This window comes from Centrocercus urophasianus, unplaced genomic scaffold (assembly GCF_019232065.1).
Source record: "Centrocercus urophasianus isolate 14NV4802_14NV808 unplaced genomic scaffold, USGS_Curo_1.0 seq_11, whole genome shotgun sequence".
Taxonomy (NCBI): Eukaryota; Metazoa; Chordata; class Aves; order Galliformes; family Phasianidae; genus Centrocercus; species Centrocercus urophasianus.
Window position 1 is genome coordinate 25,182,773 of NW_024884253.1, and position 23,349 is coordinate 25,206,121.

The window sequence follows — 23,349 nt, forward strand, 5'->3', positions numbered from 1 at the left end:
CAAAGTCTAAAGCACATTTGCAATGATGTTGACAATCTTCAGTAGCAATAAATTCAAGAATGGAGTAAGAGCAGATGCAAGGAGGAATAGTCTAAATTTCAGACAGGTTTTCCTCTGTGCCTATACATAAAAACACGTTTGCTGTTTGAACCACAGTTGCTTTGCAATAGTTGATACATCTCTATCTATTCTGCCAGTCAAAAAGCAGCAGAGGAAACATGCAAATAAAGGTCATCTAATGTGTGGGTAGCAACTGCACAGCGCCAGGGCAATGAAGACATCATTTCATTTTATAAGTTTTACTTCATGTACTTAAGAAAGTACAAATGAATCAGGAACTTTCAAAATGATATAAATATTCAGCTTGGTGATCAACATACTTGCAAGAATGCACAATTAAAGTTCAAGTTATTGATATTCGTACATGAATCTATGATCTTATATTTGTGTAATATTTGTGTACAGGCAAGAAAAAAAAAAAAACAACTAACACTTTTTTGTACCTGCAAACATAGAACAAGTGATTTTGTTCTGAGGTAAAATGCATTCTACTTCATGTCTCCTGTTTTTGAGAATCTGATTGATAGGTTCTACAGAAATCACGTTGAGAAATTAAAACTAGTTGTAACAGATGAAAAGGTAGTTGCTAGAATGTCTGTCCATCCTTATAATATGAGCATATGTATCAAAGAGAACAGTAGCAAGGCTTTCTAGTAAGTTCTTGTTACTTTCTATCATCATTCACTATTAGAAATAAAACAAAAAAAAAAAATCAGTTTCTTATGTAAGTCAATTTATTGGTTCTCTGAAGACACAAAAGCTGTTATTTGGAGTGCAGACAACTAATCCTGTTTTACTGCTCCAATAACAAGAAATCAAAACATCACAGTCAACAGGTTTTAAGGTAGAAAGGCTCAAATTCTTGTCTCAGTTATTTGTGTAGAAATTTTCTGAACACTAAGATCAACTGCATATGGATATGTGAAAAAAAAAATTACAGGTAAGACAGTGCAGTAGGAAACAGAAAGTTGCTTATGAGCTTTCTGTAGAAACATTTTTGTGTTGAGATGTACAGTTCAAAGACCTAAGAGTTTCTTAGAATTAATGCTGTTCCACGTGTTGCACATCTAAAATCAAAAACTGACCTGACAAATGCCAGAACATTTGTAAACAGGATTCAATCAATATGTTAGTTCTGCTTGCTTGGTTTTTAAAATAAAATTGCTTTATACTAAGCAAATAAGATTCTAATAAATCTTGTTTATCTTCTAATAATCTTCTAATAAAGTGAAATATTAATTCTCAATGGGAATTCAGCAATTCAAAATTTCTAAATACGAAGGATCAAACTCCACATTCAGTTTCATTCCTGAATTCTCATTGAATTGTGCTGGTAATAACTGAATTTGGCCAATGTTGCCTACTTGTTGCTTTGCTGTTGGAGAACCTTTTTTTCTAGCAAAGGAGAAAAGTGAAGTCGTGAAGGATAACTGGGAAATTCTCATTTTAGCACTTGTGTCCCTGCTTTATTTCAAACATAGACATACTACTTATGTAAATTGCTGTGAACATGTTTGTTGCAGTATCTCCAGAAAAACTCTCTCTGCTGCCTATTGATGAGTTGGAGGAAGACAGAGAATCCAGGAGCTTCATACGTGCCATCTGAACTGTCTCCCTAGAAAGTGAGCAATCTAAACAAATTCCACATCGTCTCCAACCATGCAAAGGTACAGTAAACAAACACTTAAGTGATTTTTCAGTTGTAGGGAAGACAAATGACACGAGTCATCAGCAAAGACTCTCTCCATATGCAATAAAAACCCTAAAGGGTGAAATCATTAATATGTAAACTAAGATGCCAAAAAAAACCCCAAAAAGCAGAGCATCAAAGGCAAAAATGCATCGTCTGGACACATACTAGCAGAACAGCAGCAGTAAGGCTCTTCCCTCTTAGCAAACCTAAAATTGCTATCCTAGCAGCACGACAACAGCAGTGCTGTGGCTGGATGGGTGAATTAACAGTAGCAGTGAAACAAGGAAAGATCAATAGGCAGCAGCAGAACATGGCAAAGACAGCAAATGCTATAATAACAGCAAGGTATCTTTTTTCTTCTTGCAAAAGCTGAATATGCCTACTTGCATTCCGAGAATACTATTCCTGGGTAACAAACAGTGAACAAGAGAGGGAAGATAAAAATGTGGTATGTTAAACAGGAATTTATTCTTTGGATGTTCACACTGGAGACGGGATATCTGAGGAAGATCTCTACAATGGATGTTGTAGGGAGGGGGCATTTTAAAACCTGTTCGTGTACTGTTTGATCCAGCTGCTACTTCTGCTTTCCTGAAGTGCTGGTTCACTTTTTTGCCTCCGTGACATTTCCTTTGAAATCCGTTTGAAATATTGATACTGAGCCCACTTTTTCCAAGACCACATGGCAGAGAAGTGACACTATCACAAATGCTAAATCACTTGTGGTCAAGGAACACATGTATCTCACATTTCCTCCTCAAGGTTAGTAATTGCATTTGCATTGAGTATTTTTTCTGATTTAAGAGACAGATTCAGTTTTAGCACTCAGAATTTTAAGCTGAGAAACACAGATCTTTATCCAGTAGAGGACAAAAACTAACTATGCTTTAAGATGCAGGGATTTTCTCACTCGGGTTCCACAGGGCTTTACTTGAACGAGGCTCTCACAATCCTGCCATTCACAGGCTGAAGTGGGCGCCAGTTATCAACCAGTGGACACATGGGCTCGTTCTCACCATTCTTGGAAAGGCTACGGAGCCTCGCCATCTGCAAGGAAGAAAAGGTAAAGCATCCATGTGAATTCATCTGGAAACTGCACCTTGATGCCTAGAACAAACTGAAGGAGAAGAGGAATTTTTTTATATGGTCACTAAAATTGCTGGTAAAGACCACTGGTAGAGATCTCTGCAGCCCACCAGCTACCATGGTTTCTGTGGATTTTTACAGTCTTCATCCACACACCTGAAGAACAACAGATCATTTGATCCTTGCCTGGGATTCTTTGGATTTTGTCCTGAGCCACACTCACAACGTGAAAGAAGAGTAGGGGCTTCTTGTGGCCCTACTGGAATTGAACTTCAGTCAGATCACTTGTGGAGGATGCACAGGATGAAGGAGGATGCAATAGCTGGTCTGCAAAAGTTGTTTTTTGAGGGGAAGGGCAGAGAAATGTATGCCAAATGGATTATTAATCTGAAATTTCAGGCTTACTACATATTTTATTCACAAAGTACGAGAGTGTAAAACATGTTGCATCCATGTGAGAAAACAAGAATGCTTTAAATATTTTGTTATTTGTATTTTCAGCACACAAACTCTCTCACAATAGCATCTATGGAACTTGAGTCTTACTTCCATAATAGTCACGCCAACTCCTGAGGTCAATCTAGAATCCTGATAGCAGGATTCCTGAATTACAAATCATCTTACTAACATCAATTTGCACATCTGTTGAATAAAAAAATTAGCTAGACTGAATACATCTGTCAGATCAGCACAAGAGCTACCTTTTCATTATTCCACCTTTACAGAATACAAACAAATAATCCAGACTGTAAATCTGAATAGCCTCAAATTAAAGGACAACATCCTTGCATAAGAGTAATCTTATTCTAAATGTTTACTTTTGTTTTTTTCTTTAGCATTCTCTGTCTTCTGATTCTCAAGGTCAGTTTCACAGTTTGATTCAGCTCAATTCTTTTAGCAGGCCATTTCTCACAGCCTTCAGCTTTTCCTTGTCAAAAAATGCAAGGCAATATGGCTGGCAAACCATCACACTGACATGGTTTGAGACTACTGAGAACTGGTAAATGGGTTAGCAGAACTAGTTGGAATTTACCTGGTCTGGGCTGACTTCAATGGGCTCCCTCAAGAGAATCCAGGTGATGCACTCTTCACAGGGGGGTGTCGTAAATGAGCCATGGTAGGTCCAGTAATCCCGAGATTTAGGGAAAAGAATTGATGGATCAAAGTGCTGAAAAGGAGCCTCTTTCCCCTTACAGAAAGGAAAAACAAATCTCTGCAGTAACTCTGGGGATATACATATTAAAAGAACACCAGCAATGATGTTATACAGGAAGTAATTAAATGTAAAGATAAATGACAGAGACCAACCTCCTTTTCTTCTTGTCAAGTATCAGTCCTGAAATTAGTAACAACTGTTTAACTTCATAAATAAATTAAGAGAAATTACAATCTGAATTGTGCAGGACCAAAACATATCCAATTATTGTATTTTCCTATTACCTACACCCTCAAAAAATTCATTTGGGGTTATAAAGTACTGGAATTGGCTCCCAGGGAGGTGGTTGAGTCAGCATCCCTGAATGTGTTTAAAAACCATTTAGATGTGGTGTTCAGGGACATGATTTTGTGGAGGGTCATTAGGGTAGTACGTTAGGTTGTGGTTGGACTTGATGATCCTTAAGGTCTTTTCCAACCTGAGCAATTCTACAATTCTATAAACATTATAAAATTTTAGCACTGGGGCACTGCCAGTAATAGCATTTTTATCCAAAAGAACAGTGGCTGAGCATTTACCCAACATTCATTCTTCCTCACCTCCACGAATTCAAATCTGCATCTTACTCCTTTCCAAATTATGCTCTACTTACACTGTTGTGGCAACACTCTCAATCTTTTTGTTGGCACTGTTACACTTAAAGTAAAAAACTGAAATATTCCCTGGAGGGGTACAAGGCCCTGAGTTCCTTACCACTACAGATCAATATCACCAGAACGATTCCAAACAACATTTCTCAAAAAAGTTTTTCTTTCCTACCAAAGCAGATACTCAGGAGAATATCTCCACAGCAGTATAATCAGATTTTCTTGTTTCCCCTGCAGGGGAACAAGAACTAAGTGAGAAAATTTTGTTTTCTGCTGATATTTAGGAAAGCAAAACCAATTCTTCCTAATTTCTGTTTCTATGATGACAATCTTCTGTAGATAGACATGAAGAATTATACAAAATAGTCAGAGGAGCTGAAATCTTTTCCACACATCATTGCACATAAAATACTGGCAGTAGGAATAGCATCAAGACTCCAAACGTGTCTTCCTGACAAATTCAATATAAGTTTGCAAATAACTTCACCCCCCCCAAAATTGTGCTTTTCAGTAAATATAGCACAGTGTCCAAGAAACTCCTCTGCTTGTAATGTGTTGTAGCAATTGATAAGTACACTGCAAGATAAGTACACTGATGATACCATCTACTAACCTGTCCTAACAATAGTCTTGGTAAAATATATGTTATAAGAAGGAAAAAAACCTTAAGAAATAAAACGCAAGATGCGGATGATTGTAGACGCACCCATCTTTCTCTGCTTTTCTTGGAATGTTGCTTTTTCCAGAAGTAAAACATACAATGTCTGTAGGGTATCTGTTTTTCTGTTAGAAGTCACAAATTCTGCCAGACAGGCAGTCTTGGACAGAAGGTAAGGCAGTATTTATCACTACCACCTGGTTATCACTATGTGCTACAGTGCTTCTCATCGCCTGTGGCATGTAAATCTTCTGCATGTAAATGGCCAAAAAATGACATAGGGACTGTATGAGGATGCTGAAACTATATTAAGACAGATCTTGTAGACAAAGCAGGAGGAGCAAAGGGTAGGGCAAAAAAAAAAAAAATGACCTTCTATTCTCAAGGAAAAAGAAATGAATTTTATATGAAGACTAAGAAAAGACTGAAAAATTAAAACTAATAAGATGGAGTTGGTAGATAACAGATTTCAGACTTGGATCCGCATGTCAGTGGCACTACATATATGCTTAAAGTAAAGGCAAAATATTCTTCTAAACTTGGAAGAAAATGTGTGTAAACTTTGTAAAACTGAGTCCTAGTGATCTGGTGTTGTAGTCAAAATCAGATAAAATAAGAGTTTCTTTTTTAGCATCATTGGAATAACGATGCTTATCATGAAGGACAATGCCACTGTGTACCTAGGAGTTAGGTTTATAGCATATAATCATGTCAAGTAACAATAGAATTGGTGATGATTTTTCTCTGTAAAGAACTCTCTTCTGTAGTTTCACATATGTAAATACTTCTGTCCTTAGGTATGCATCTATTTATTCTAGACCAACAGCACCTGCAAGGATTGAAAAACATCCTCTACAACAACAGGAATAATAACATAAGTGAAGAGTTACATGATTACTGAAGTAAAATAAAGTGTCCTACTTCAAAGTCCAATCTATCACCTCTAGTGCTAATGTCAGGTACTAGAACACAAAAAGGAGTGGATCTCAATTTCTAATTTCTGCTTCTGTTGCTTTCCAACTACTTTATAATACAACATATTGTTTTGATACCTTGGTCTTTATCTTGTCAATTTCTTCAAGAATTCTCTTCATTTCTGGTTTAGGAGTTTTTCCAACCTGTAATGCAAAGCAGAAGTACTGCATTTTTTCTGCTGACACAGAATATTCCACAGCACATCTGCAGTCACATCAGATTTGATGTAAGACCTATTCTGGGGTCACTCTATTGCTTATGTTCATGACATTACACACCTCCAAAAGCATTGATGTAGCTCTGCATCTGAGAAGAATGAAGATAGTATGCGAAAGACATGATTTTATTGCCATGTCTTTTTCCAAAAACAGATAAAATTTGGTTATTCAGGAGATAATTCCTTCCTTCCTATTCCTTCCTTCTTCTTCCTTCCAAGTTTATAAACAAAATCAATTTTAAAACATCTGTATTGTATTATTCTTATTAACCTGCTGTATGTCAAGGTTAAAATATTTAATGAACTCCTTTTACCATCAATTCTTTCAATTACCAAGTCTTTTGGAGTGCTCCCAACTCATGTAAGGACCAGCAGGAGACCAAGGAAATGAATCAATCAACATAATCTTGCTGACAGGTGCTCCTCACTCAGTACAAATCAGAGCACAGAGCTGAGCAGCAATCAGGGACAAAGTCAGCAAGTGCCCTAAGTTGTGTCTACCTCATTCAGTACTGTGCCACTAGTGTCATGGATGACATCTGAAGTTTGCTCTGAATGTAAGAGGGCATGGAATCTGAAGGGCCCAAGGACATACGTGACCAGCCTGTGTATCACTTACAATGTTTTCCTGTAAAATAATGAAGTTCAGGGAAAAATAATAGTAAAAGATGGAAAATACAGAAAATATACAAAAACTGAATATTTGTCACTTACTTTCAGAAAAACACCCACAACAGCCACACCATCAGGTTGTTTCAAAGCTCCAGCAAAATTGCCGTGTTTTGGATTCCAGTGTACCAGATGTAACTAAAAATCAATAACACTTCAGTTGTAAATGCAAAAAATTGCCAACAGAGCAGTCTTGCATTAATGAACCTTACATTATATTAAGAAAAGTTTCCAGTACACAGAAAGTAAAGGAAGGGACATGAAAATGTATCTCCCTATGTGTCCATGTGCTCACACTTTCTATAAACATCATTTTGTATTTAACTGAAGCATAAAGAAAAGGAAATACCTTTTAAAAATTCATCGTTCAATCCAGCTACAAACAGTTCAACCTAAGCATGTGACATGCACACATGCAGTGTGTCAAACACCTACTGACATGCATTTCACACAGGCAGATTTTTAGACCTTCAGCTTATGCAGACATCACCTCAAGGATTTGCACTGGGTTCTATCCAGTACATTTGATACTGCTTTGCATTTCTTACTACTCTCTGCACACCATAATGGAGAGCAATCGAGATTCTAACTTGGCATTTCTTTCTCATTTCTACTTTCATCATACATGTCAAGTTCTGTATCTCCTTCCAGAAAAATCTCTGGTGCCTCAGGAATCACAAAATAAGTAATGTCTGGAACTTAATACCATACTAACCAGTCAGATTTTGGTGCATATCCTGAACGCAAATCTTTAGCAGTTTTCTTTAAGCACAGTATTTTATTTCTCTAATAGCAACAAAATAAAGAGTATGTAATGCTGTCTCTTTTCCCTTGAGAATAAAGATATAATTGCTAAGGATAAAGGTAGAGTAGCCATACATCTTTGGCCACATTCTGTCCATATTTCTATACTTCCCAGGCATCCTTCTCTTGTCTCAATTCGAGGAAGTAGAACTTGTTTAGTCAGCCACAGAAAGTTGAATACTAACGCAGTTTGACTGTGGCTGAGGAATAGAGGAAAAGAGAAAACAGCAAGAAACAGCACTGACAGTCATCTCAGCAATGTCTATGCACACTGATCCTGTAAAATATCTGCCAGAACCTTCTCCTATAACTGGTGCGCAGAGCCCCTGAAAGCTCTGCATCTACAGGATGAGTTATTTATGGTAGGAAATCATTACTGCAGTCTTTTTTTGTGAACATATTGTTAGCCTATTCTCTGATGAGATGGACAAAGAAGGTAATACTTGCTTGTAATTCACTAGCACCACTAATGAATTCATTCATATTTATTAACTGAAGAAGTCTTCAGGACCTAAAACAATCATTAATTTTAGCAACTTTGGACAGTAGTGGCAAGGTTGTTTATATATTGTAAGAAACAACCCAAGTATCTTTTCTCTTCATTTCCTGAAAATAGACACAGAGTTTTTAAAGAGTTTTTAGGAAATAGAAGGTACTCTACCACTCCAAATCAGCTTTAAAGTAGATGTAATTTTAAACATCAGCTTATCAAAATGTACTTTTAGCCAGTTTTTCTGGTCATTAGTAATGCCTCCTGAAACTAACTTAGTAGTTTGAATTATAGTAGAAATTACTAACAGCAAAAAAAAAAAAAAAAAAAAAAAAAAAAAAAAAAAAAAAGAAAAAAAAAAAAGTGTTTTTTATTTGGAAATAATGTATCACTTTGTGTCAAATATTTTTAAAACATTCTACAGAAATTAAAAAAAAACCAAAAACCTCTTTCTCAATGAATCAAATGGTCATGTTAGTATGCATGTGCAAAGATATGTTCGTTGTCAGATACAACATATACCATTGCACAACGATAAATATTCCTAAGTTTCATGGACAAATTATAAAGCAAGCAGATTTTAGAGAAAAAAAAAGGATAGTTGTGTAAGGGAGAATGGTTAATCTGTTAATCCACTCAGATGCACGATCAAATTCCAGTTAGTGCTGAACACTACTATTAAAAGTAACTCCTACCTCTGCTGCATATTTCACCCCATCTATAACATGCTCAGAGCCGTGGTCATCAGCAGAACCCCAGTGCAAGTGCAGCTGTCGCAGCCTGTAGGCTCCTGTGAGCGGCCCACCTCTCAGCACTGCAAGTGATAACCTGCATCAGAGCTAGCCTACAACACGGGCACACACACATTTACCAAATGGGGACCCTGTACCTTACAGGTTTGCAGCACCTCATGTAAATCCAGCTGGTCGCAGCAGAAGCCACAATACTCACCACTGTGTAAGAGCGAGCTGAGTTCTGTGTAACTCAAAATGAGTGCTATTTGAATTGAGAACTGTACATGCTGCCATTCAACAAGCACAGAATCAAAACTTAGCTGCCCAACAACCCCCTTTCCTCTGGCAAGTATCTTACAGTTCCTGATGTAGAAGGAGAAAGATGCTATTCACAGCTGTTTCTTTTCAAGAAAATGGCCTGTAGTAAAATGGTTCAGATAGAACTTTGAATCGAATCCAAAAGTGCTGTGAAACACACCTACAGTGTAAGACCCTCATACTTGTTAAAGTTCAGTTATTTCAAACTATGCTAACAGCATATTTGGATGCTTCTAGGAAAATAATACTTTTTTTTTTTTTGTAAGTGAGGGATGAGAAGAAAGTTGAGCTTACATGAATTAGAAAAGTATTCTTGAGCAAGCAATACCGTTAGTCTGCAATTGACATAAACATCAAAGAAATAAATTAAGAAACTACCTTTTCTAATGTTCTTAGGCAAATAATGCTTGCCACATATCAGCAATTGACATAAACTCTGACTTTCAAAACACATCTGCTCTTTCAGCTTGGGGATTTCTTTGAGTAGGGACTGCTTATAGGATAAGCTCTCAAATGTATTTTTCCTTCATTACCTAAGACAGGAATTAAATGTGTTTCCTTACACAGAAAGCTGATAATGCTGCTCACACCAGCAGTGCCAGAAGACCTTGCTTAAATTGCATTCAAGTTTGAACTTCTAACAATAGATTTGAAGTTCAAAGTTAACATATTTAAAATCTCCTGCATCCAATAGTGTCAAATTTATTTTTGGTATCATGTGTTGGAATACGTACAGATGTGCTAAGCACGGACCAAAAGCTTTGACTTTGCAGTTTCTCTTTTTAGTTGGCATGTGTCCCAGCCAATGACAGAGTATGGAGGGCAGAAACAAAGCACTGCTTAGAGTTTCAGGCACATACTCCTCTTAAATTTTGAGTTTGTTAATACATAAATTCTCGTAACTTACTAATTATTGTAGAGAACCTTCAGTGAAAGATGTAATATATCACAAGATATTCTTCTTGCTTCGTTTTTGAACACAGGAAAAACAGGGCTTAAATTCCATGGCTCAGATTCTTAAAAGTACTTGCTTGCCATACACTGGAATCAATGCAAGGCAGGAATTTTCCTTCAGGAGCTGAATTCGGGCGCTCAACCTACATTTACAAGCTAAATCAATACCAGAGTTAGAAACTTATTTAGCAGTGGCTTCTTACAAATGGCCCGTTCCAGAGCTCAGATACTGTGCAGCACATGGAAACAGCACTTCACAATGGTCTGCAGATCTCTCTGACATAAATCTTTTCAACATGCAAGATTTTCCCATTAGATAAGACAAAAATAGACTTGTGCCTACTGAGCTCAGCTGTTGCCATCATGGAAGTCAACAGAAGAAGGTAATATGTGTTTTCGCAATCACTTTTCCTGTGGTTCTTTAGAGCTGTCAAACACTGTATTTGATTCCAAGCAGATAAACCTCCAGGAAAGGACTTTCTGCAGTAGCCTGCAGAAAGTTACTAACAGTAGCAGGTAACGAATGTGTGAACTGGGCGTCCAAAAGAACAGAGATAATAGGGAAGGAAGGGAATGGAGGGAAGACGATTTACAGGATGGGCAGGAAGGACTACACCAAGGGCTGCGCCCTTCTTGACCAAATCAGGGACTTTCTCCAAAACAGTTCCCTGGGCAACACTTCCTTGAACAGCCTCCTAAATATTTCCGCTTTTAGGAATCTGCAAAGACAGAGCAGAATCATCTGAATAGCTTCATAATCAGTTTACTTCATCACAGGCTTTGTGCCGCGGTATTGATTTTATACAATCTTTGTGAAAAAGTATTCTATAACAAAAGCGTAATTTATTATTGACCTGAAGCCTCTGTATAGAAACATCAGTAGTGAATATTACAGCACTGCAAAAATACATGACCAAGAGATGGTTTAGTGTCCTAAATATTTTGGATACTATCCATGAAATGTGGAACAATAGCAGATAGCTGTAATGGTAAATAGAGGAAACAGTCCAGGAAACAATGAGCTCATCAGAATAAACAACAAGTGATTGTAACCTTTCAAAATACTGCAGATGTATGGCATTAATTATATAGCTTACTAACAACAGGTTTCCAATACAAATGCCATCAAAGCTGATACAGAAAAAATACAACAGAGAGTAACTGTTTTCTGTAAGTATGGCTGTTTTTCTTCTTGCCTGATCAATACTGCATTCTCTTGAGATGTCTTCAAATTATATGGCACTGTGAATTCATATTTCACTTTGACTGTTGCTGTCTGTTTTGTATTCAGAATTAAGTACTGATGCAGCTCTGGAATCTAGCTCTGAACTGTCTAACTTCAGAGATGCAAGGCTGATCTCTCAATCAAATAACAATGCCACTTCATAGCTTTTCAGACTTCTGCAAAGTACAGGGAAAAGAATCAAATCAAATGTCAAAGTCTGAGTTAAAAGAATCTGAACACTTCCAGAGCTTGTTGAATAGTTTTGGAGCTGCTGCTCAAAGTAGATGATTGTGCTCATAAAGGCATATTGTTTGCATGCAGCAAACTTGAAGAAGGAGTAATGCTTTCATAGCACTCTGTTGGTGACTGAAGTCTGATGACAACTCTAATTTCATTTAACTGCATTCAGTTGCTTCCTTCTGAACATACAGATGTAGCCCTGCATTTCACACTGTTACAAATTCTACAAACGCCTATGGCATTTTGCTTAAACAGGCACTGCAGGCTTTGAGCTCTGTTCATCTGCTTTATTTTATGAAAAATAACAGTTATACCTGATTTCAGATTATATTCTTCTCATTCATGCAGTTTACATATATTGCAAAAACACCATTCTATATATTATATAAAAATATGCGATATTAAGCCTCCCCTGATGTTAAGCTGTTACTGCATTAGAATCAGAACATTTGCACTGGAGTTTTTACAGACTGAAAAGGCTGAATTTGAAGAGAAGGGTTTAAAAGCACTTCCTATCTTGAGAAGTCTAAACTCTGGGTTCAGGACTTTTGATGCAGGAAGAGGCAGCACAGAATCGTAGAATGGCCTGAATGGCCATAGAATGGGTTGGAAAGGGCCAGAAAGGTCATCTAGCTTCAACTCCTTGCCACAGGCATGATCAACCAACCACTAGACCAGGCTGCCCAGAGCGACATCCAAACTGGATGTATGCATGAGATGGAACAGAAGTGTTTGCACACATTGTGCAATGACAGTTAGTGACAGAAAGAGCAGAGCAACAAGAAAAGGCCATAAACAGCAAGAGATGCTGTAAGAAGTTGTTGCTTCCTTTTGCATTCAAGCAAATACCTCTCTGCAGATTCTTATAGGTAATGGCAACTGCATTTGTGATTTAACCACATCCATTTCTCCTATCTGGAACAGTCAGTAAAACCACAGTTTTGGACAGCTGGTCAGACCAAAATGTTATAGGTGACTTTTGCCAAGAGAAGTTCCAGATTAAAAGGCTAATTTTTGTGATTTAGTGGTAAAACAGTAAAGATACTGTCAGAAGTAGAAAAAATAGCCAGAGGAAACTGAAGATGATGTCAAGCATGTAGAAGAACATGAATATAGATGGGATGTCTTTCTGAAAAAGAATAAACACAGTGTCCAAGTGCTCAAATACACTGGGACGCTGAAAATCTCAGAATCTGAAATGGCTGAACAGAGCAATCATCAACCTGACTGTGAGGGTTTGAACCAAACAGAAGAAATCAAGGTCAAAGTCTATGGCAATGTATGAGCCTTTTGTTTACAAAGTGTCTAAGCCAGTGCATGAAATACTTCTGGATGAAATTCTCTCACCTTACACAACATCTGAGGACTGTCCATGCTGAATGTTACATAGGGAAAAGTTAGCAGTAATGCTGGCTGCTGCTAAGAGCCTACCCCACTAGATCTGCTAAGAGCCATCTGTGCAGCTACAGCCCCTTGCCCAACCTGTTTGCACAACATAAAAATGGCAGGACACACCAAAATAAGTGCTGGGACCACCTCCCTTGCCTACACAAAAGTCTTCATTTGTGTGGGCTAGCTGTTGTGGGATGCTTTGATTCCAAGCGCTTTGTGAGCCTTCATTCCTAATCACCCCCCAAAGGCAAAACAGAAGCTGACCTGATCTATCAAAACTGTCATCAAAGACAACCCTGCAGGTCCGCCCGTTGTTCAGGATGGTTTTAGCCGCCCCGGGATCGTAACTGGCATACCAAGAAGCAAGAGAAGAGTCGTGCCGCACATCTTTGCTGTTGATCTCGATGGGCGACTGCTTCTGTCCTTTGGCCATGGGGTAGTTCTGATGCCAGTGCTCAGGTCCTGGTGGAAAGGCAAGGGATGTTCACCAACGCCTCCGGCCGGGCTGCGACCCCCAGCCCCCAGGGGCTCCCCATTTCACCCGGGCATTTCATTCTGAACGAGGACAGCAGACCCCGAGCCCTGCCCACCGCAAAACCAGCCCGGGCCGCGCTGCCCCGCGCTCCCTCTCACCGTTCTCGCTGTCGTAGCCCCACACGGACTGAGCCATGCTGCCGCTGCCCGTCCCGCCCCTCACCCCCGCGGCTCCAGCGACACGGCGCTCCCGTCTCTTTCTCCCCAGAAGCTTTTTATAGCCCGCCGCCGCCCCACGTCCCGCCCTGAGAGGTGGGCTGGAGTGGGCTGGGGGCGGTGGGAGGCTGCGAGGAGGGCAGGGCTGGGGGCGGGCAGGGGCGACTCGGCTTCCCCGGGGTCGTTCCCTTCCTCTCGCAGCTCCAGACGGAGGGATGGATGCGGAACGCGGCCTTTTGTCCTCTCCTTCACAGCGTGCCCTGCCCCGCGGAATATTTTCCCCTGTTTGAGGGCAGCGCCACTGGTTGGAAGTGCACGTGGATGAGGCTGGGCACGCTTCAGAGTTCCGTCTCAAGTGGTTATTGCAAATACTCCTCTGTCAACGGCTAGAAAAGACGTTGTAGCTGTCTTAGAAATGTCTTGGAATGCAAAATCATGTTGCTATGCAAAGTCAGCCTCTGTTGCTTACAGAATAAGTCCATTCCTTCCTGTTTGGTTAAATCCCATTTGCTTTTTTCCACTTGCTTCTCACGTACGGAAGGAGCTTTGCACTGGATGAGTACAAAACCACACACACTTGCTGACCATTCATCCTGCATTCTGCCAAAGGCTGCAGCACAGAACATGGGTCCTCCATTCCCTGCAACTGTGTCATCTGCTGACATCTAGCAATAAGGAGTGCGTTTGAGGCTGAACTGCTGAAATTCAGTCTGAATCTATTGCAGAACATGGCCAGGTGTTGGAGGAAACAGCCACAGCCAGATATTTCAGCCTCTACAGAAAGCATTTGTCACATCAAGCAACTTAGCAATTGGTATTTTGGTTAGGAAAACAGCTGTTTTCCAAATGATGGAGAGTTAATGATCACAGTGGTGATAGTTGGCTTTCTTCCTGCATTTCTGTTGAATGTCAAAGCTTTTCTTTCAAATGCCACCTTCGCTACAATCTCCCATGACTTCGGCAGTCCATGTTATCACTATTGCAATCACTATCTATCTCAAGCTAAATGCTACCTCAGACTGCATCCCTCAAGTTAAAGGTTTGAGAGTCTGCCAAGAGGTCTTGCAAACTATGGAGATTCCCAGCAATAACTGCAGTGAGGTTGATTGTGTGCCCATCAGTACTGGAAAGCAGATTGAACTTAAAACTGTGCCTTAGAAACCGCACAAGTTGAAAACTGCTTGAACTGACGGGGTACAGGGAAAAGCTTGAGAAGGTTCAATTTACAGAGGATAAGGTTAATTTGATCATACTTTGCATCCCACAAACGTCTAGAGGATAAATGTTCCACATATGGTTTACTTACATTGCTAGGCTAATAAATAACTGAATTTGGACTTTGTTCAATTACACTACAATGATTTTTCAAACTTGATCAGTAAACTCTTCTTACTCTGAGATTACTCGTAAGTAGATACCCACTTTTTGACAGAAAGCTAGGACAAGATCTCTCACTTAGGAATCTGCTTCTGATTTATATAGGGCTCTATATTAAAAGGTTTTTTATATATTCTCTATACATCTTTATATAGAGAATACAGGTTGAAACTCATGAAATCTTAGATACTTACACAGTATTGTAAGAAGTATGCCTGCCAGCACCTTTAAAGATAAAAGACGTGCTCGTTATTGATGTGACTTTTAAAAAATGTAGTTCCTCCTATCTTCCTTAGACAAAAAAAAAAAGAAAAAAAAAAGAAAAAAAAGGAAATGATAGAAAGTTAATTATAAACAGTGGTGTGGAAAATCATATCATCTTTTCATTTCAAAAGAAAAAAAAGAACTCTGAAGCAAAAGAAAATATGATCTTTTACTCTGTCATCAATGTAATGTCACATTTGTTTGCAAGGACAGGCATGTAAAGTTGACACCTGTTGCAATTTTAATTCAGAAAGCTTAGACTTTAATCCTTTTCAAATGGTTTCTACTTTATCTTGGTAGAGAGAAACATTTGTGAGCTCATGAAATTCTAATTGGAGCAGCTTATTTTCTTTCTGTATAAAGAGACAGTTTCAGTAGGCTTGATTATTATAGGCTCAGAGAGAATTTTAGTCAACTTCATACACACACAAGGAGTGCTTATTAGGCCCATCCATAGAGCTAAGCAACATGATTTGTATGACGCAGAAAAAGGGGCATGTCAGTGCTTCCCTAGCATTTCATTTCATTGTCCTACATGAGATTTTACAAAATCTGCTGTTAAGGAAACCTATGGTAACAGTGAAAGTCTTCACATTTAAATTTTCCAGTGAGCTAGTCCTGTTGTACCCACAAGAGCAAGTCAGCTTCAGCAAACGTAAGGTGCTGACTTACACTTGTAAGTGACAAATATTAGGATCAGCAGTGTGGGTTCTTGGAGTCAACCCCAGACACTGAGTCATATCACAGTGTTTCACTGACTTTGTGTTACTCTTTTCCTTTTGCTTTCATCATCAAAGGCAGAACAAAAAGAATATGTAGGAGTTTTATCCATACTAAAAGGTAATCACAATAAAATGCTTTTTGCATCCCTTTGGACCTACTTTTGTATTTATCCAATATTGGCACAGAAATGCATTATCATCTAGTTGGCTTAACATCATTTTCTCTAGGAAGTAAATGCTTCTGTCACATAAGGCCCCTATAATTAAGAAAAGCCCACAATTCTATACATGCAAGAAGAGCAGTAGTACCTAGTGCATTCAAACCTGCATTGCAGTAATTTGTTTCTTTTTTCTAAACCTCTGATATAGTTAGAGAGACAACAAGCTTCTGAAATAGCAAAGCTTAGATCAACCTGTATCACTGTTGAAAAACATCAGGATTTCTGCAAACTTGACTGCAGTGCCTCATCTTCAGTATGACAGTAATGGAAGTATCTTCACAGCATGTTCTGAAAAGAAAATACGCTATATCCATTCTTTAGGTGGAGATTTGGAGTAAAAAAGGATTTCAGCCATAAAAGCATTCCTGCAACTCTTAGGCACTTGTAAGAATCTCAGCTGAAGCCTCTTACGTGTGAAGACAAAGGAAACTGCAAAATAGCAGGAAATCCAGTGCAGTTCCCTTGTTTTGAGCTTTAATAAGAAGGTTGCACTTGGTCAAGAACAACCCTGTGCATTAGTACCCAGTGGCAACAATATAAGACATAGCAACTTGATATTTCTTTTATCAAAAACATAAAGATTTGAGAAACCAGGGAAGGGAAAGTAAGAAGATCAGGGAACTGAATCAATGTGACCAAAGCAAATGGCAGATTTCATGAGCAGCATTAGTGGTTCCATCTAAATAGTACTAATAAAAACATTTGTGATTATTTGTGATTTTACTTGCAGAAGCAAAGCTGTACATTTGTTCTAAGTGTTCTGATTTTGTTCTTTGAGGTAGAAGTGATTTCAGCATCAATTGGAGACTGCAAGATGAAGCGCAAGTACAGGCTGAATAAATACGAAACCTCTAAACCTGGCTTCTCTTAAACTGTCCATATGGAATCATCCTGGAATACAGCACATTTAATGGGAGGATGTTGTCAAGTATAAAGTGACATAGAATGGAAAGTGATTAAAGAATGCTGATTGTATTTTAGCTTTGACAGATAGTTGCCAGACAGCTTCTTATCACCACATTATCTGTAAATACGTAATATCAAAAAGTACTAAAATCCAATTCCAGTAGCAATCTTTGTGTCAAACTTCTCTGTTGCAATAATAAAATTGCACAATCAAAGTAGACAAGTACCTGCAGCAAATCTTCCTATAACATAAGAAAAATACAGTAGGATGAGGTGACCAGAAGTAAAACTATTTGCTTCAATCAGTAGCTGTAGACATACCCTTGTGTGAAGCTGATACCCAATCACAAGACCACAGTCTACTTCGAAACGTGTGTCCGAATAAATAAAACATAGTAGTCCTGTTTGATACCTGAGAAAGCAGGCAGTGTTCATCCAAAAGAGGACTTTTATCCTCTTTTGTCTCCTAAATGAAATATGGAAATAGAGGCCCAGTACTAATTAACATGCTTTAGCAATAGGGCACTTTCTGAGGGATTTGCAATTCAGATGTAGTGTTTGCTTCTGCCCAGCAAACAAAGACATAATCGAGTTCATTTCACATATGGAATACCTTGCCTTCAGTCAAAGGCACTTCATTTGGGTTAGGAAGAGAAGAATAAGCAGTCTGGAAAATGGCTCAGAGTCTGGAAAGTGGATTTACCCAGGGCACAGGATGCATACGCAGGAGAAAAGTGAGTTACTCTCCAGCTCTGGACCTCACCAGCTGTTTGGATTGGCTAATACATAACTAGAACAATCAAAGTTCTGTTCCACCTCAGAATACCACTTTCCAGCAGTATCCAGAGGCCAGAGTGACAGCTAGAACTGGCTGACTTTAAGGGGACTCACACAAGTTAATATGCCAGCAGGATGTAATTCAAGAGTTCCCCTGCTTGAAGATAAGCTTTCCAGGTTCCACTGTGCTTAGGGCTATTTCCCGTGGGTGATTTCATGCAAAGGACTTTACCAGAGGGAGCACAGAGCGTGCCTGTGATGAGCACATTGTTAAATAAGCAAAAGCATTTACACAGTCCTTGTGGCCAGTCTAAAAATAAAATACCTTCCATTAGATTTAAAAGCTTGTGGAAGAAAACAAGACAACATAAAGGAATCTGATAATACAAAATGGGGAAGGGGCAGCAATATTTTTTGACATGTGGCACATTGTATGCCCAGCAGTGCAAGAAAGGCATGTCACTCAGTGCTTTTGATTGAGGGATGCCATGCTGGCATGCCATAGCCAGAAAGCCAAATTGTCATATGCCTTCCACTTTACTGAGATGCCATGCTATGGAAAACATTGTGAGCATGAATGGAAACCCCTATTAACAGCCAGACCTATGTAGGAAAATCTGCCAAAGGAAGAAGAGAAGGATATTGGGTCAATTTTGTTGGCTTTTTTTTACGCAGTGAATTATTTAGCTACATTTAGATTATTTGATGAAAAGCAGAATCCAGCACATCCAAGCAAACAATAGGCTTTTTATGCATATTTCCATTTCAGGAGACATGTAGTTCTGCAGTCTTCTGTTCAGACTCCTTTGAGCTTGCTTGCAAAATCCCATCATTCTCCTTCTATGGTTCAGAACCTATATTACCATTTGCAGAACTTAGTGTTTAGACCATATGAGGCAACAAATGTGAAAGCAGCAGAACAGAATTCAGATTTGGCAAAAAGAACTTAAACAAATTTTCCTTGTGGCAATCAATTAAGATGAATACCAACTTAAAGTCTATAGCAAGTAAATAAATTAATAAATTAGTGAATTTATTAAATAATGCATACTGATCTGATACAAGAAAAATATACTGCCTTTTAAAGATGTCTTTCAGGTTTGAAAAATTAAACTCTGCAGGGAGATGACTCTTCCGTGTTGTTGGTTTTGTTTTTTTTTTCTCATAGGAATTTACTTGTATGGTATTCACACTGAAATCCAAATCTGAGCTGGGCTGTCTACTTTTATACCCATTGGCACAGTCTGACTTGAAATAATCCAAGTATGAGAATCTGACCTATACTGTTTGCTTTTATAAACTGTGGACGTGTCTGTTCAGAAATTCCATCAGATTGGCAACTCTTCTATATCAAGGTAGAGTTTTATGCATGACCTTCATCTTGCATGATACTCTGGCAATAACATCTACCTGAGAATAGTCTGAACCAGACCACAGAAATGCTAAAAGGAGGATGGAGGAGTTCCTAAAAGCTTTACAAAGGACATCTCGATGATATATGTCACATAGTTAATGATGCAGCAAAACAGAAATACTTCAGACATGTTTTCCAATGAGACACATCTTCCTAAAAGAGAATTTTATAATGAAATCTTTGGATATGTTTTCAACCTTGGAAATATGCCATCCGCAGACAGCAGAGATTTCAACTCTTAATCATCTTCCAAAAATCCTTTGATAGATCCACGTCTCCTGAAGCCCTAAGAAGGTTACTCCTTATGAAACCATATCATTTATGCACTTTTGAAGGTCAGGGCATAGCATCCCATTTCCATTAACACTGTGCTTCACTTCAGTGGAGTCAAAATTTCACTTTGAGACCAGAAAACGACTTTGAAACTTTGAAAGCTGTATTAGTAGGTCTAAAAAAGATGGCTCGAAGTATGGAAGTATATAAACATCAATATGTATACAGCAGTATACATACACAGAAGTGTAATGAGCAGATAATTATAGAAAAGTCAATTTAAGGAACCCCTTACTTGACAAGTATGTGAATGTCAGCATCTGTACATTATTTGTTTTTGGAAAAAAAAAATCAATTATTTATCTCCTGAATCAATGTCAAGACTTCATTCTTTGTTTTGCTGATTGATGCTAGGCACATTTTTTTTTATCCAATCAACCTCTGCCATGAAGATCTCATGTAGTCATTTTGATGACACTACTCACATACCTGCAGTAGTGTGTGGTACCGAAATATGTTTGAGATACAGAGCTAAAATACTCAGAACCTTTCAGAATAGGACTTAACTCTTGACCTCAAAGATGCTTCAGTGCTACCTTTAAAAAACATTAAAATTATCAATATCATACTTCTTGCAAATTTTAGTGGTTTTTGTGTTTTTTGGTAAATATGTCATTGTGGAATTAATTTTTGGAGAAAGACAGAATATTTTATGGCACAAACACCCCATATCTTCCTAGATTTTCTGCAAATAAGACTATTAAGGGCCTTGGTGTGTTAAACTAGATAGATACAAATAGGGAAATAATGCTTCATGCTTCAATGAAGACAGTGCTTCCTGTAATTTTGAGCTGCTCTTCATGCTTCTTGGAGGCAGTAACATTATACCAAAAAGAAACACTGAGAGATGCCCACCTTGTATTTGCTGCCTCTGACACTACAGTGATGGTTATGGCATATTATCAATGCATAAACAGCTCAGTAGTAGTGAGTACTGAAACCCTCACTGCTCTCCAGCTTGGGAGGATTGCTTGGAGCAGGCTGAAGTTGTCCTGTAGGAGTTCCATGAGCCATTCAGACCTAGAAAGTTTGGCCCACTCAAACACAGAGCCAAACATTGTAGGCTTAAGGAATGCTTTTGGTTTGCTTGGCTGAGATCAATGAAGCTTCTATATTCAGAATTCATGCTGAGGTGCATTCTCTGAAGATATGAATAGTGCATAGGTCCACTGCTGTCTGCAAAATGTAACCTATGTAATTCTGTAGGAGATCTTATTTGCTGCTTTGAAGAAATATAAGGTGGACAAATATAGGGATGAAGATTAAATGTATGAAAATGCAGATCAGGATACCTATCAGAAATAACCAGGCAATATATGTGGATTTCTCTAATATCCCATGTAGATAAAGAAAAGATTTTCTAGCTATTCAGGTAGGAAATTCCTCCACTGCAGCACTACTGTAGTGGAAGACATAGGACAAAAAATAAGAATCCATTAAATCTGGCCCGATCTCTAACACTGCTGTCCTATGAGGATCTGTGTTGCAATTTGTGTTGGTTTGTCCCAGTTTGCTTCCCTAAATATTAGTGTTTGTAGCTGTTTTCACTATTCATTTGCTTCTTCTGTGTGCCTCTTGCTGGGTGTTTTCCCAGCTTAAACTACGTGCTCTTCACAAAGGTTCTCTACAGAAATTATAGCAAAGTATTTTAAGGCATTAGGCATGGAAAATATTTTTCTAACCTTGCATCACTATACCTTTCTTAACAAAGGCAATGAACCCAGTGCTTCAATTATAGGTCTTACACAAACAATTGGGCAACAAGCCAACAATTTTCATCTCTATATTCCAGGACCAGCAGCATTTGTTTAGCTATAAATTCAAAGGTGATGTATGTTATGATGTTTTGTTGTGACTAGGAAAATAATTGCCTTGTTTAAACCCTTTCTCATATTAGTTTAATTCAATTTATCACTTCCCAGTTAATCTCCAGAGACAAAAAACTGATGAAAAGTAGTAAAATTAGGCATTTCTCATGGGAGATGCTACTCTACTCATTGTTTTTCTTCCATTTCAGCAGCAATGTCACACATTTTACCTCTATGCAAAATAAAAGGTACAGATTATGTGAGGGGAGCATTACAGTCATGCAACATCTGTCTTTTTCCTCTTACCTGGAATGTTTAATGGGTTGTTCTCTCTTTTCTGTTCTAATATGGTCACCAAGCATGGGGAAAAAAAAAGTAAGATAGTAAAAATAACATTTCATAATGTTCCTTTATTAATTCTGCATGCAATTTTACTGTCATTTTCTCTTTATGGCTCTTTTCATTTGATGGCTTGTCATCATATGTGAAAGTAAATTTAAGTTATAGTTTTAAAACTGTATACTATCAAAATAATTAAAAAGCAGGCTTTCTTGGGAACTGTGCATCTTCATGGCTGGATAAAAGTCTCTCAGGCATTTGCCAAAAATCCAGTAATCTGGTTTTCGCAAGCTTCTTTCCGGAGAAACCTCACTTGAGGTAGACAGCTACTTGAGGGAGATTCTTTGGTTACCAGTGGTCCAGAAATGCATGGTTAGCATTTCTCCAGAGACAGATAAATAATCCTTTGTCAACTGTAAAGTCCAGTGTCTTGTTTTCATTTGCGTTCATCTATGGTGTTCTGGAAGGGACAGGCAAGTAAGATTTTTCCTCTACTAGCCAAACATTAATTACTTCTGCAATTTTTTACTGCTTCTAAGGATTTTTTTTTTCCTTTCTAGGATGTCATGTTTGAAAATGGGTCAAAAAGAAGAAAATTTGATCAGCTCTTTCAATCAGCTGAAATGAAACAGTACAGTTAGCACAACTTAAATCTGGTATAACTGTAAACAGTCCCTGCACATGCTTTCATAGAGTGTTGCTGACAGTTTCTTAAAAGCATGTCTTAGAGAGGCTGAAGAAAATCCACAGCCTGTAGCACTGCTCTTCTTTTCCAAAAGTTAATGATCTGAACCAGTTTCTCAGTTTGCATAGTGAGAGAGCCCAAGGTAGAGAAGAGTGACAGCAAATGGTTTTATGCTGTCAATAGAAAATTTGATGCCCAGATAAGGCTGCAGACTGTTAAATACAGTTTTTCAAAACAATAACCAGTTGTATGAAAAGATAATACACCAAACGTGATAAAAGTTATGTTGTCACAAAGAAGTGATATGATTCAACTTGTCTTGCACCTTTTCTTAAACAGCCCTGGACTTTGTGTTGATGGCCAGTAATGAGGGACTACAAACAAAAAAGAATGCCTGCTGTTGGGAGCAGTGGGAAACACCATGTTTTTCAGCTTTACAGTTCTGTTTTTCTGTTTTATTACCCTGTGATCAATGGAGAAAAAGTTTAAGATAAT

The 23,349-nt window shown here is 38.3% G+C and overlaps 1 protein-coding gene across 1 annotated transcript; it reads right to left on the reverse strand.

Moving 5' to 3' along the window:
• Positions 1-796: 796 nt before the first annotated feature.
• On the reverse strand, positions 797-13,996 carry LOC122171971 (carbonic anhydrase 3-like). Its single transcript, XM_042839915.1, has 7 exons — positions 13,952-13,996; positions 13,583-13,780; positions 9,151-9,269; positions 7,207-7,299; positions 6,353-6,418; positions 3,873-4,028; positions 797-2,800 (listed from the first exon to the last, which is right to left on the reverse strand). Exons 1-7 carry the CDS (start codon positions 13,986-13,988, stop codon positions 2,681-2,683), a joined length of 789 nt encoding a protein of 262 aa, XP_042695849.1. The 5' UTR covers positions 13,989-13,996; the 3' UTR covers positions 797-2,680.
• Positions 13,997-23,349: the final 9,353 nt, after the last annotated feature.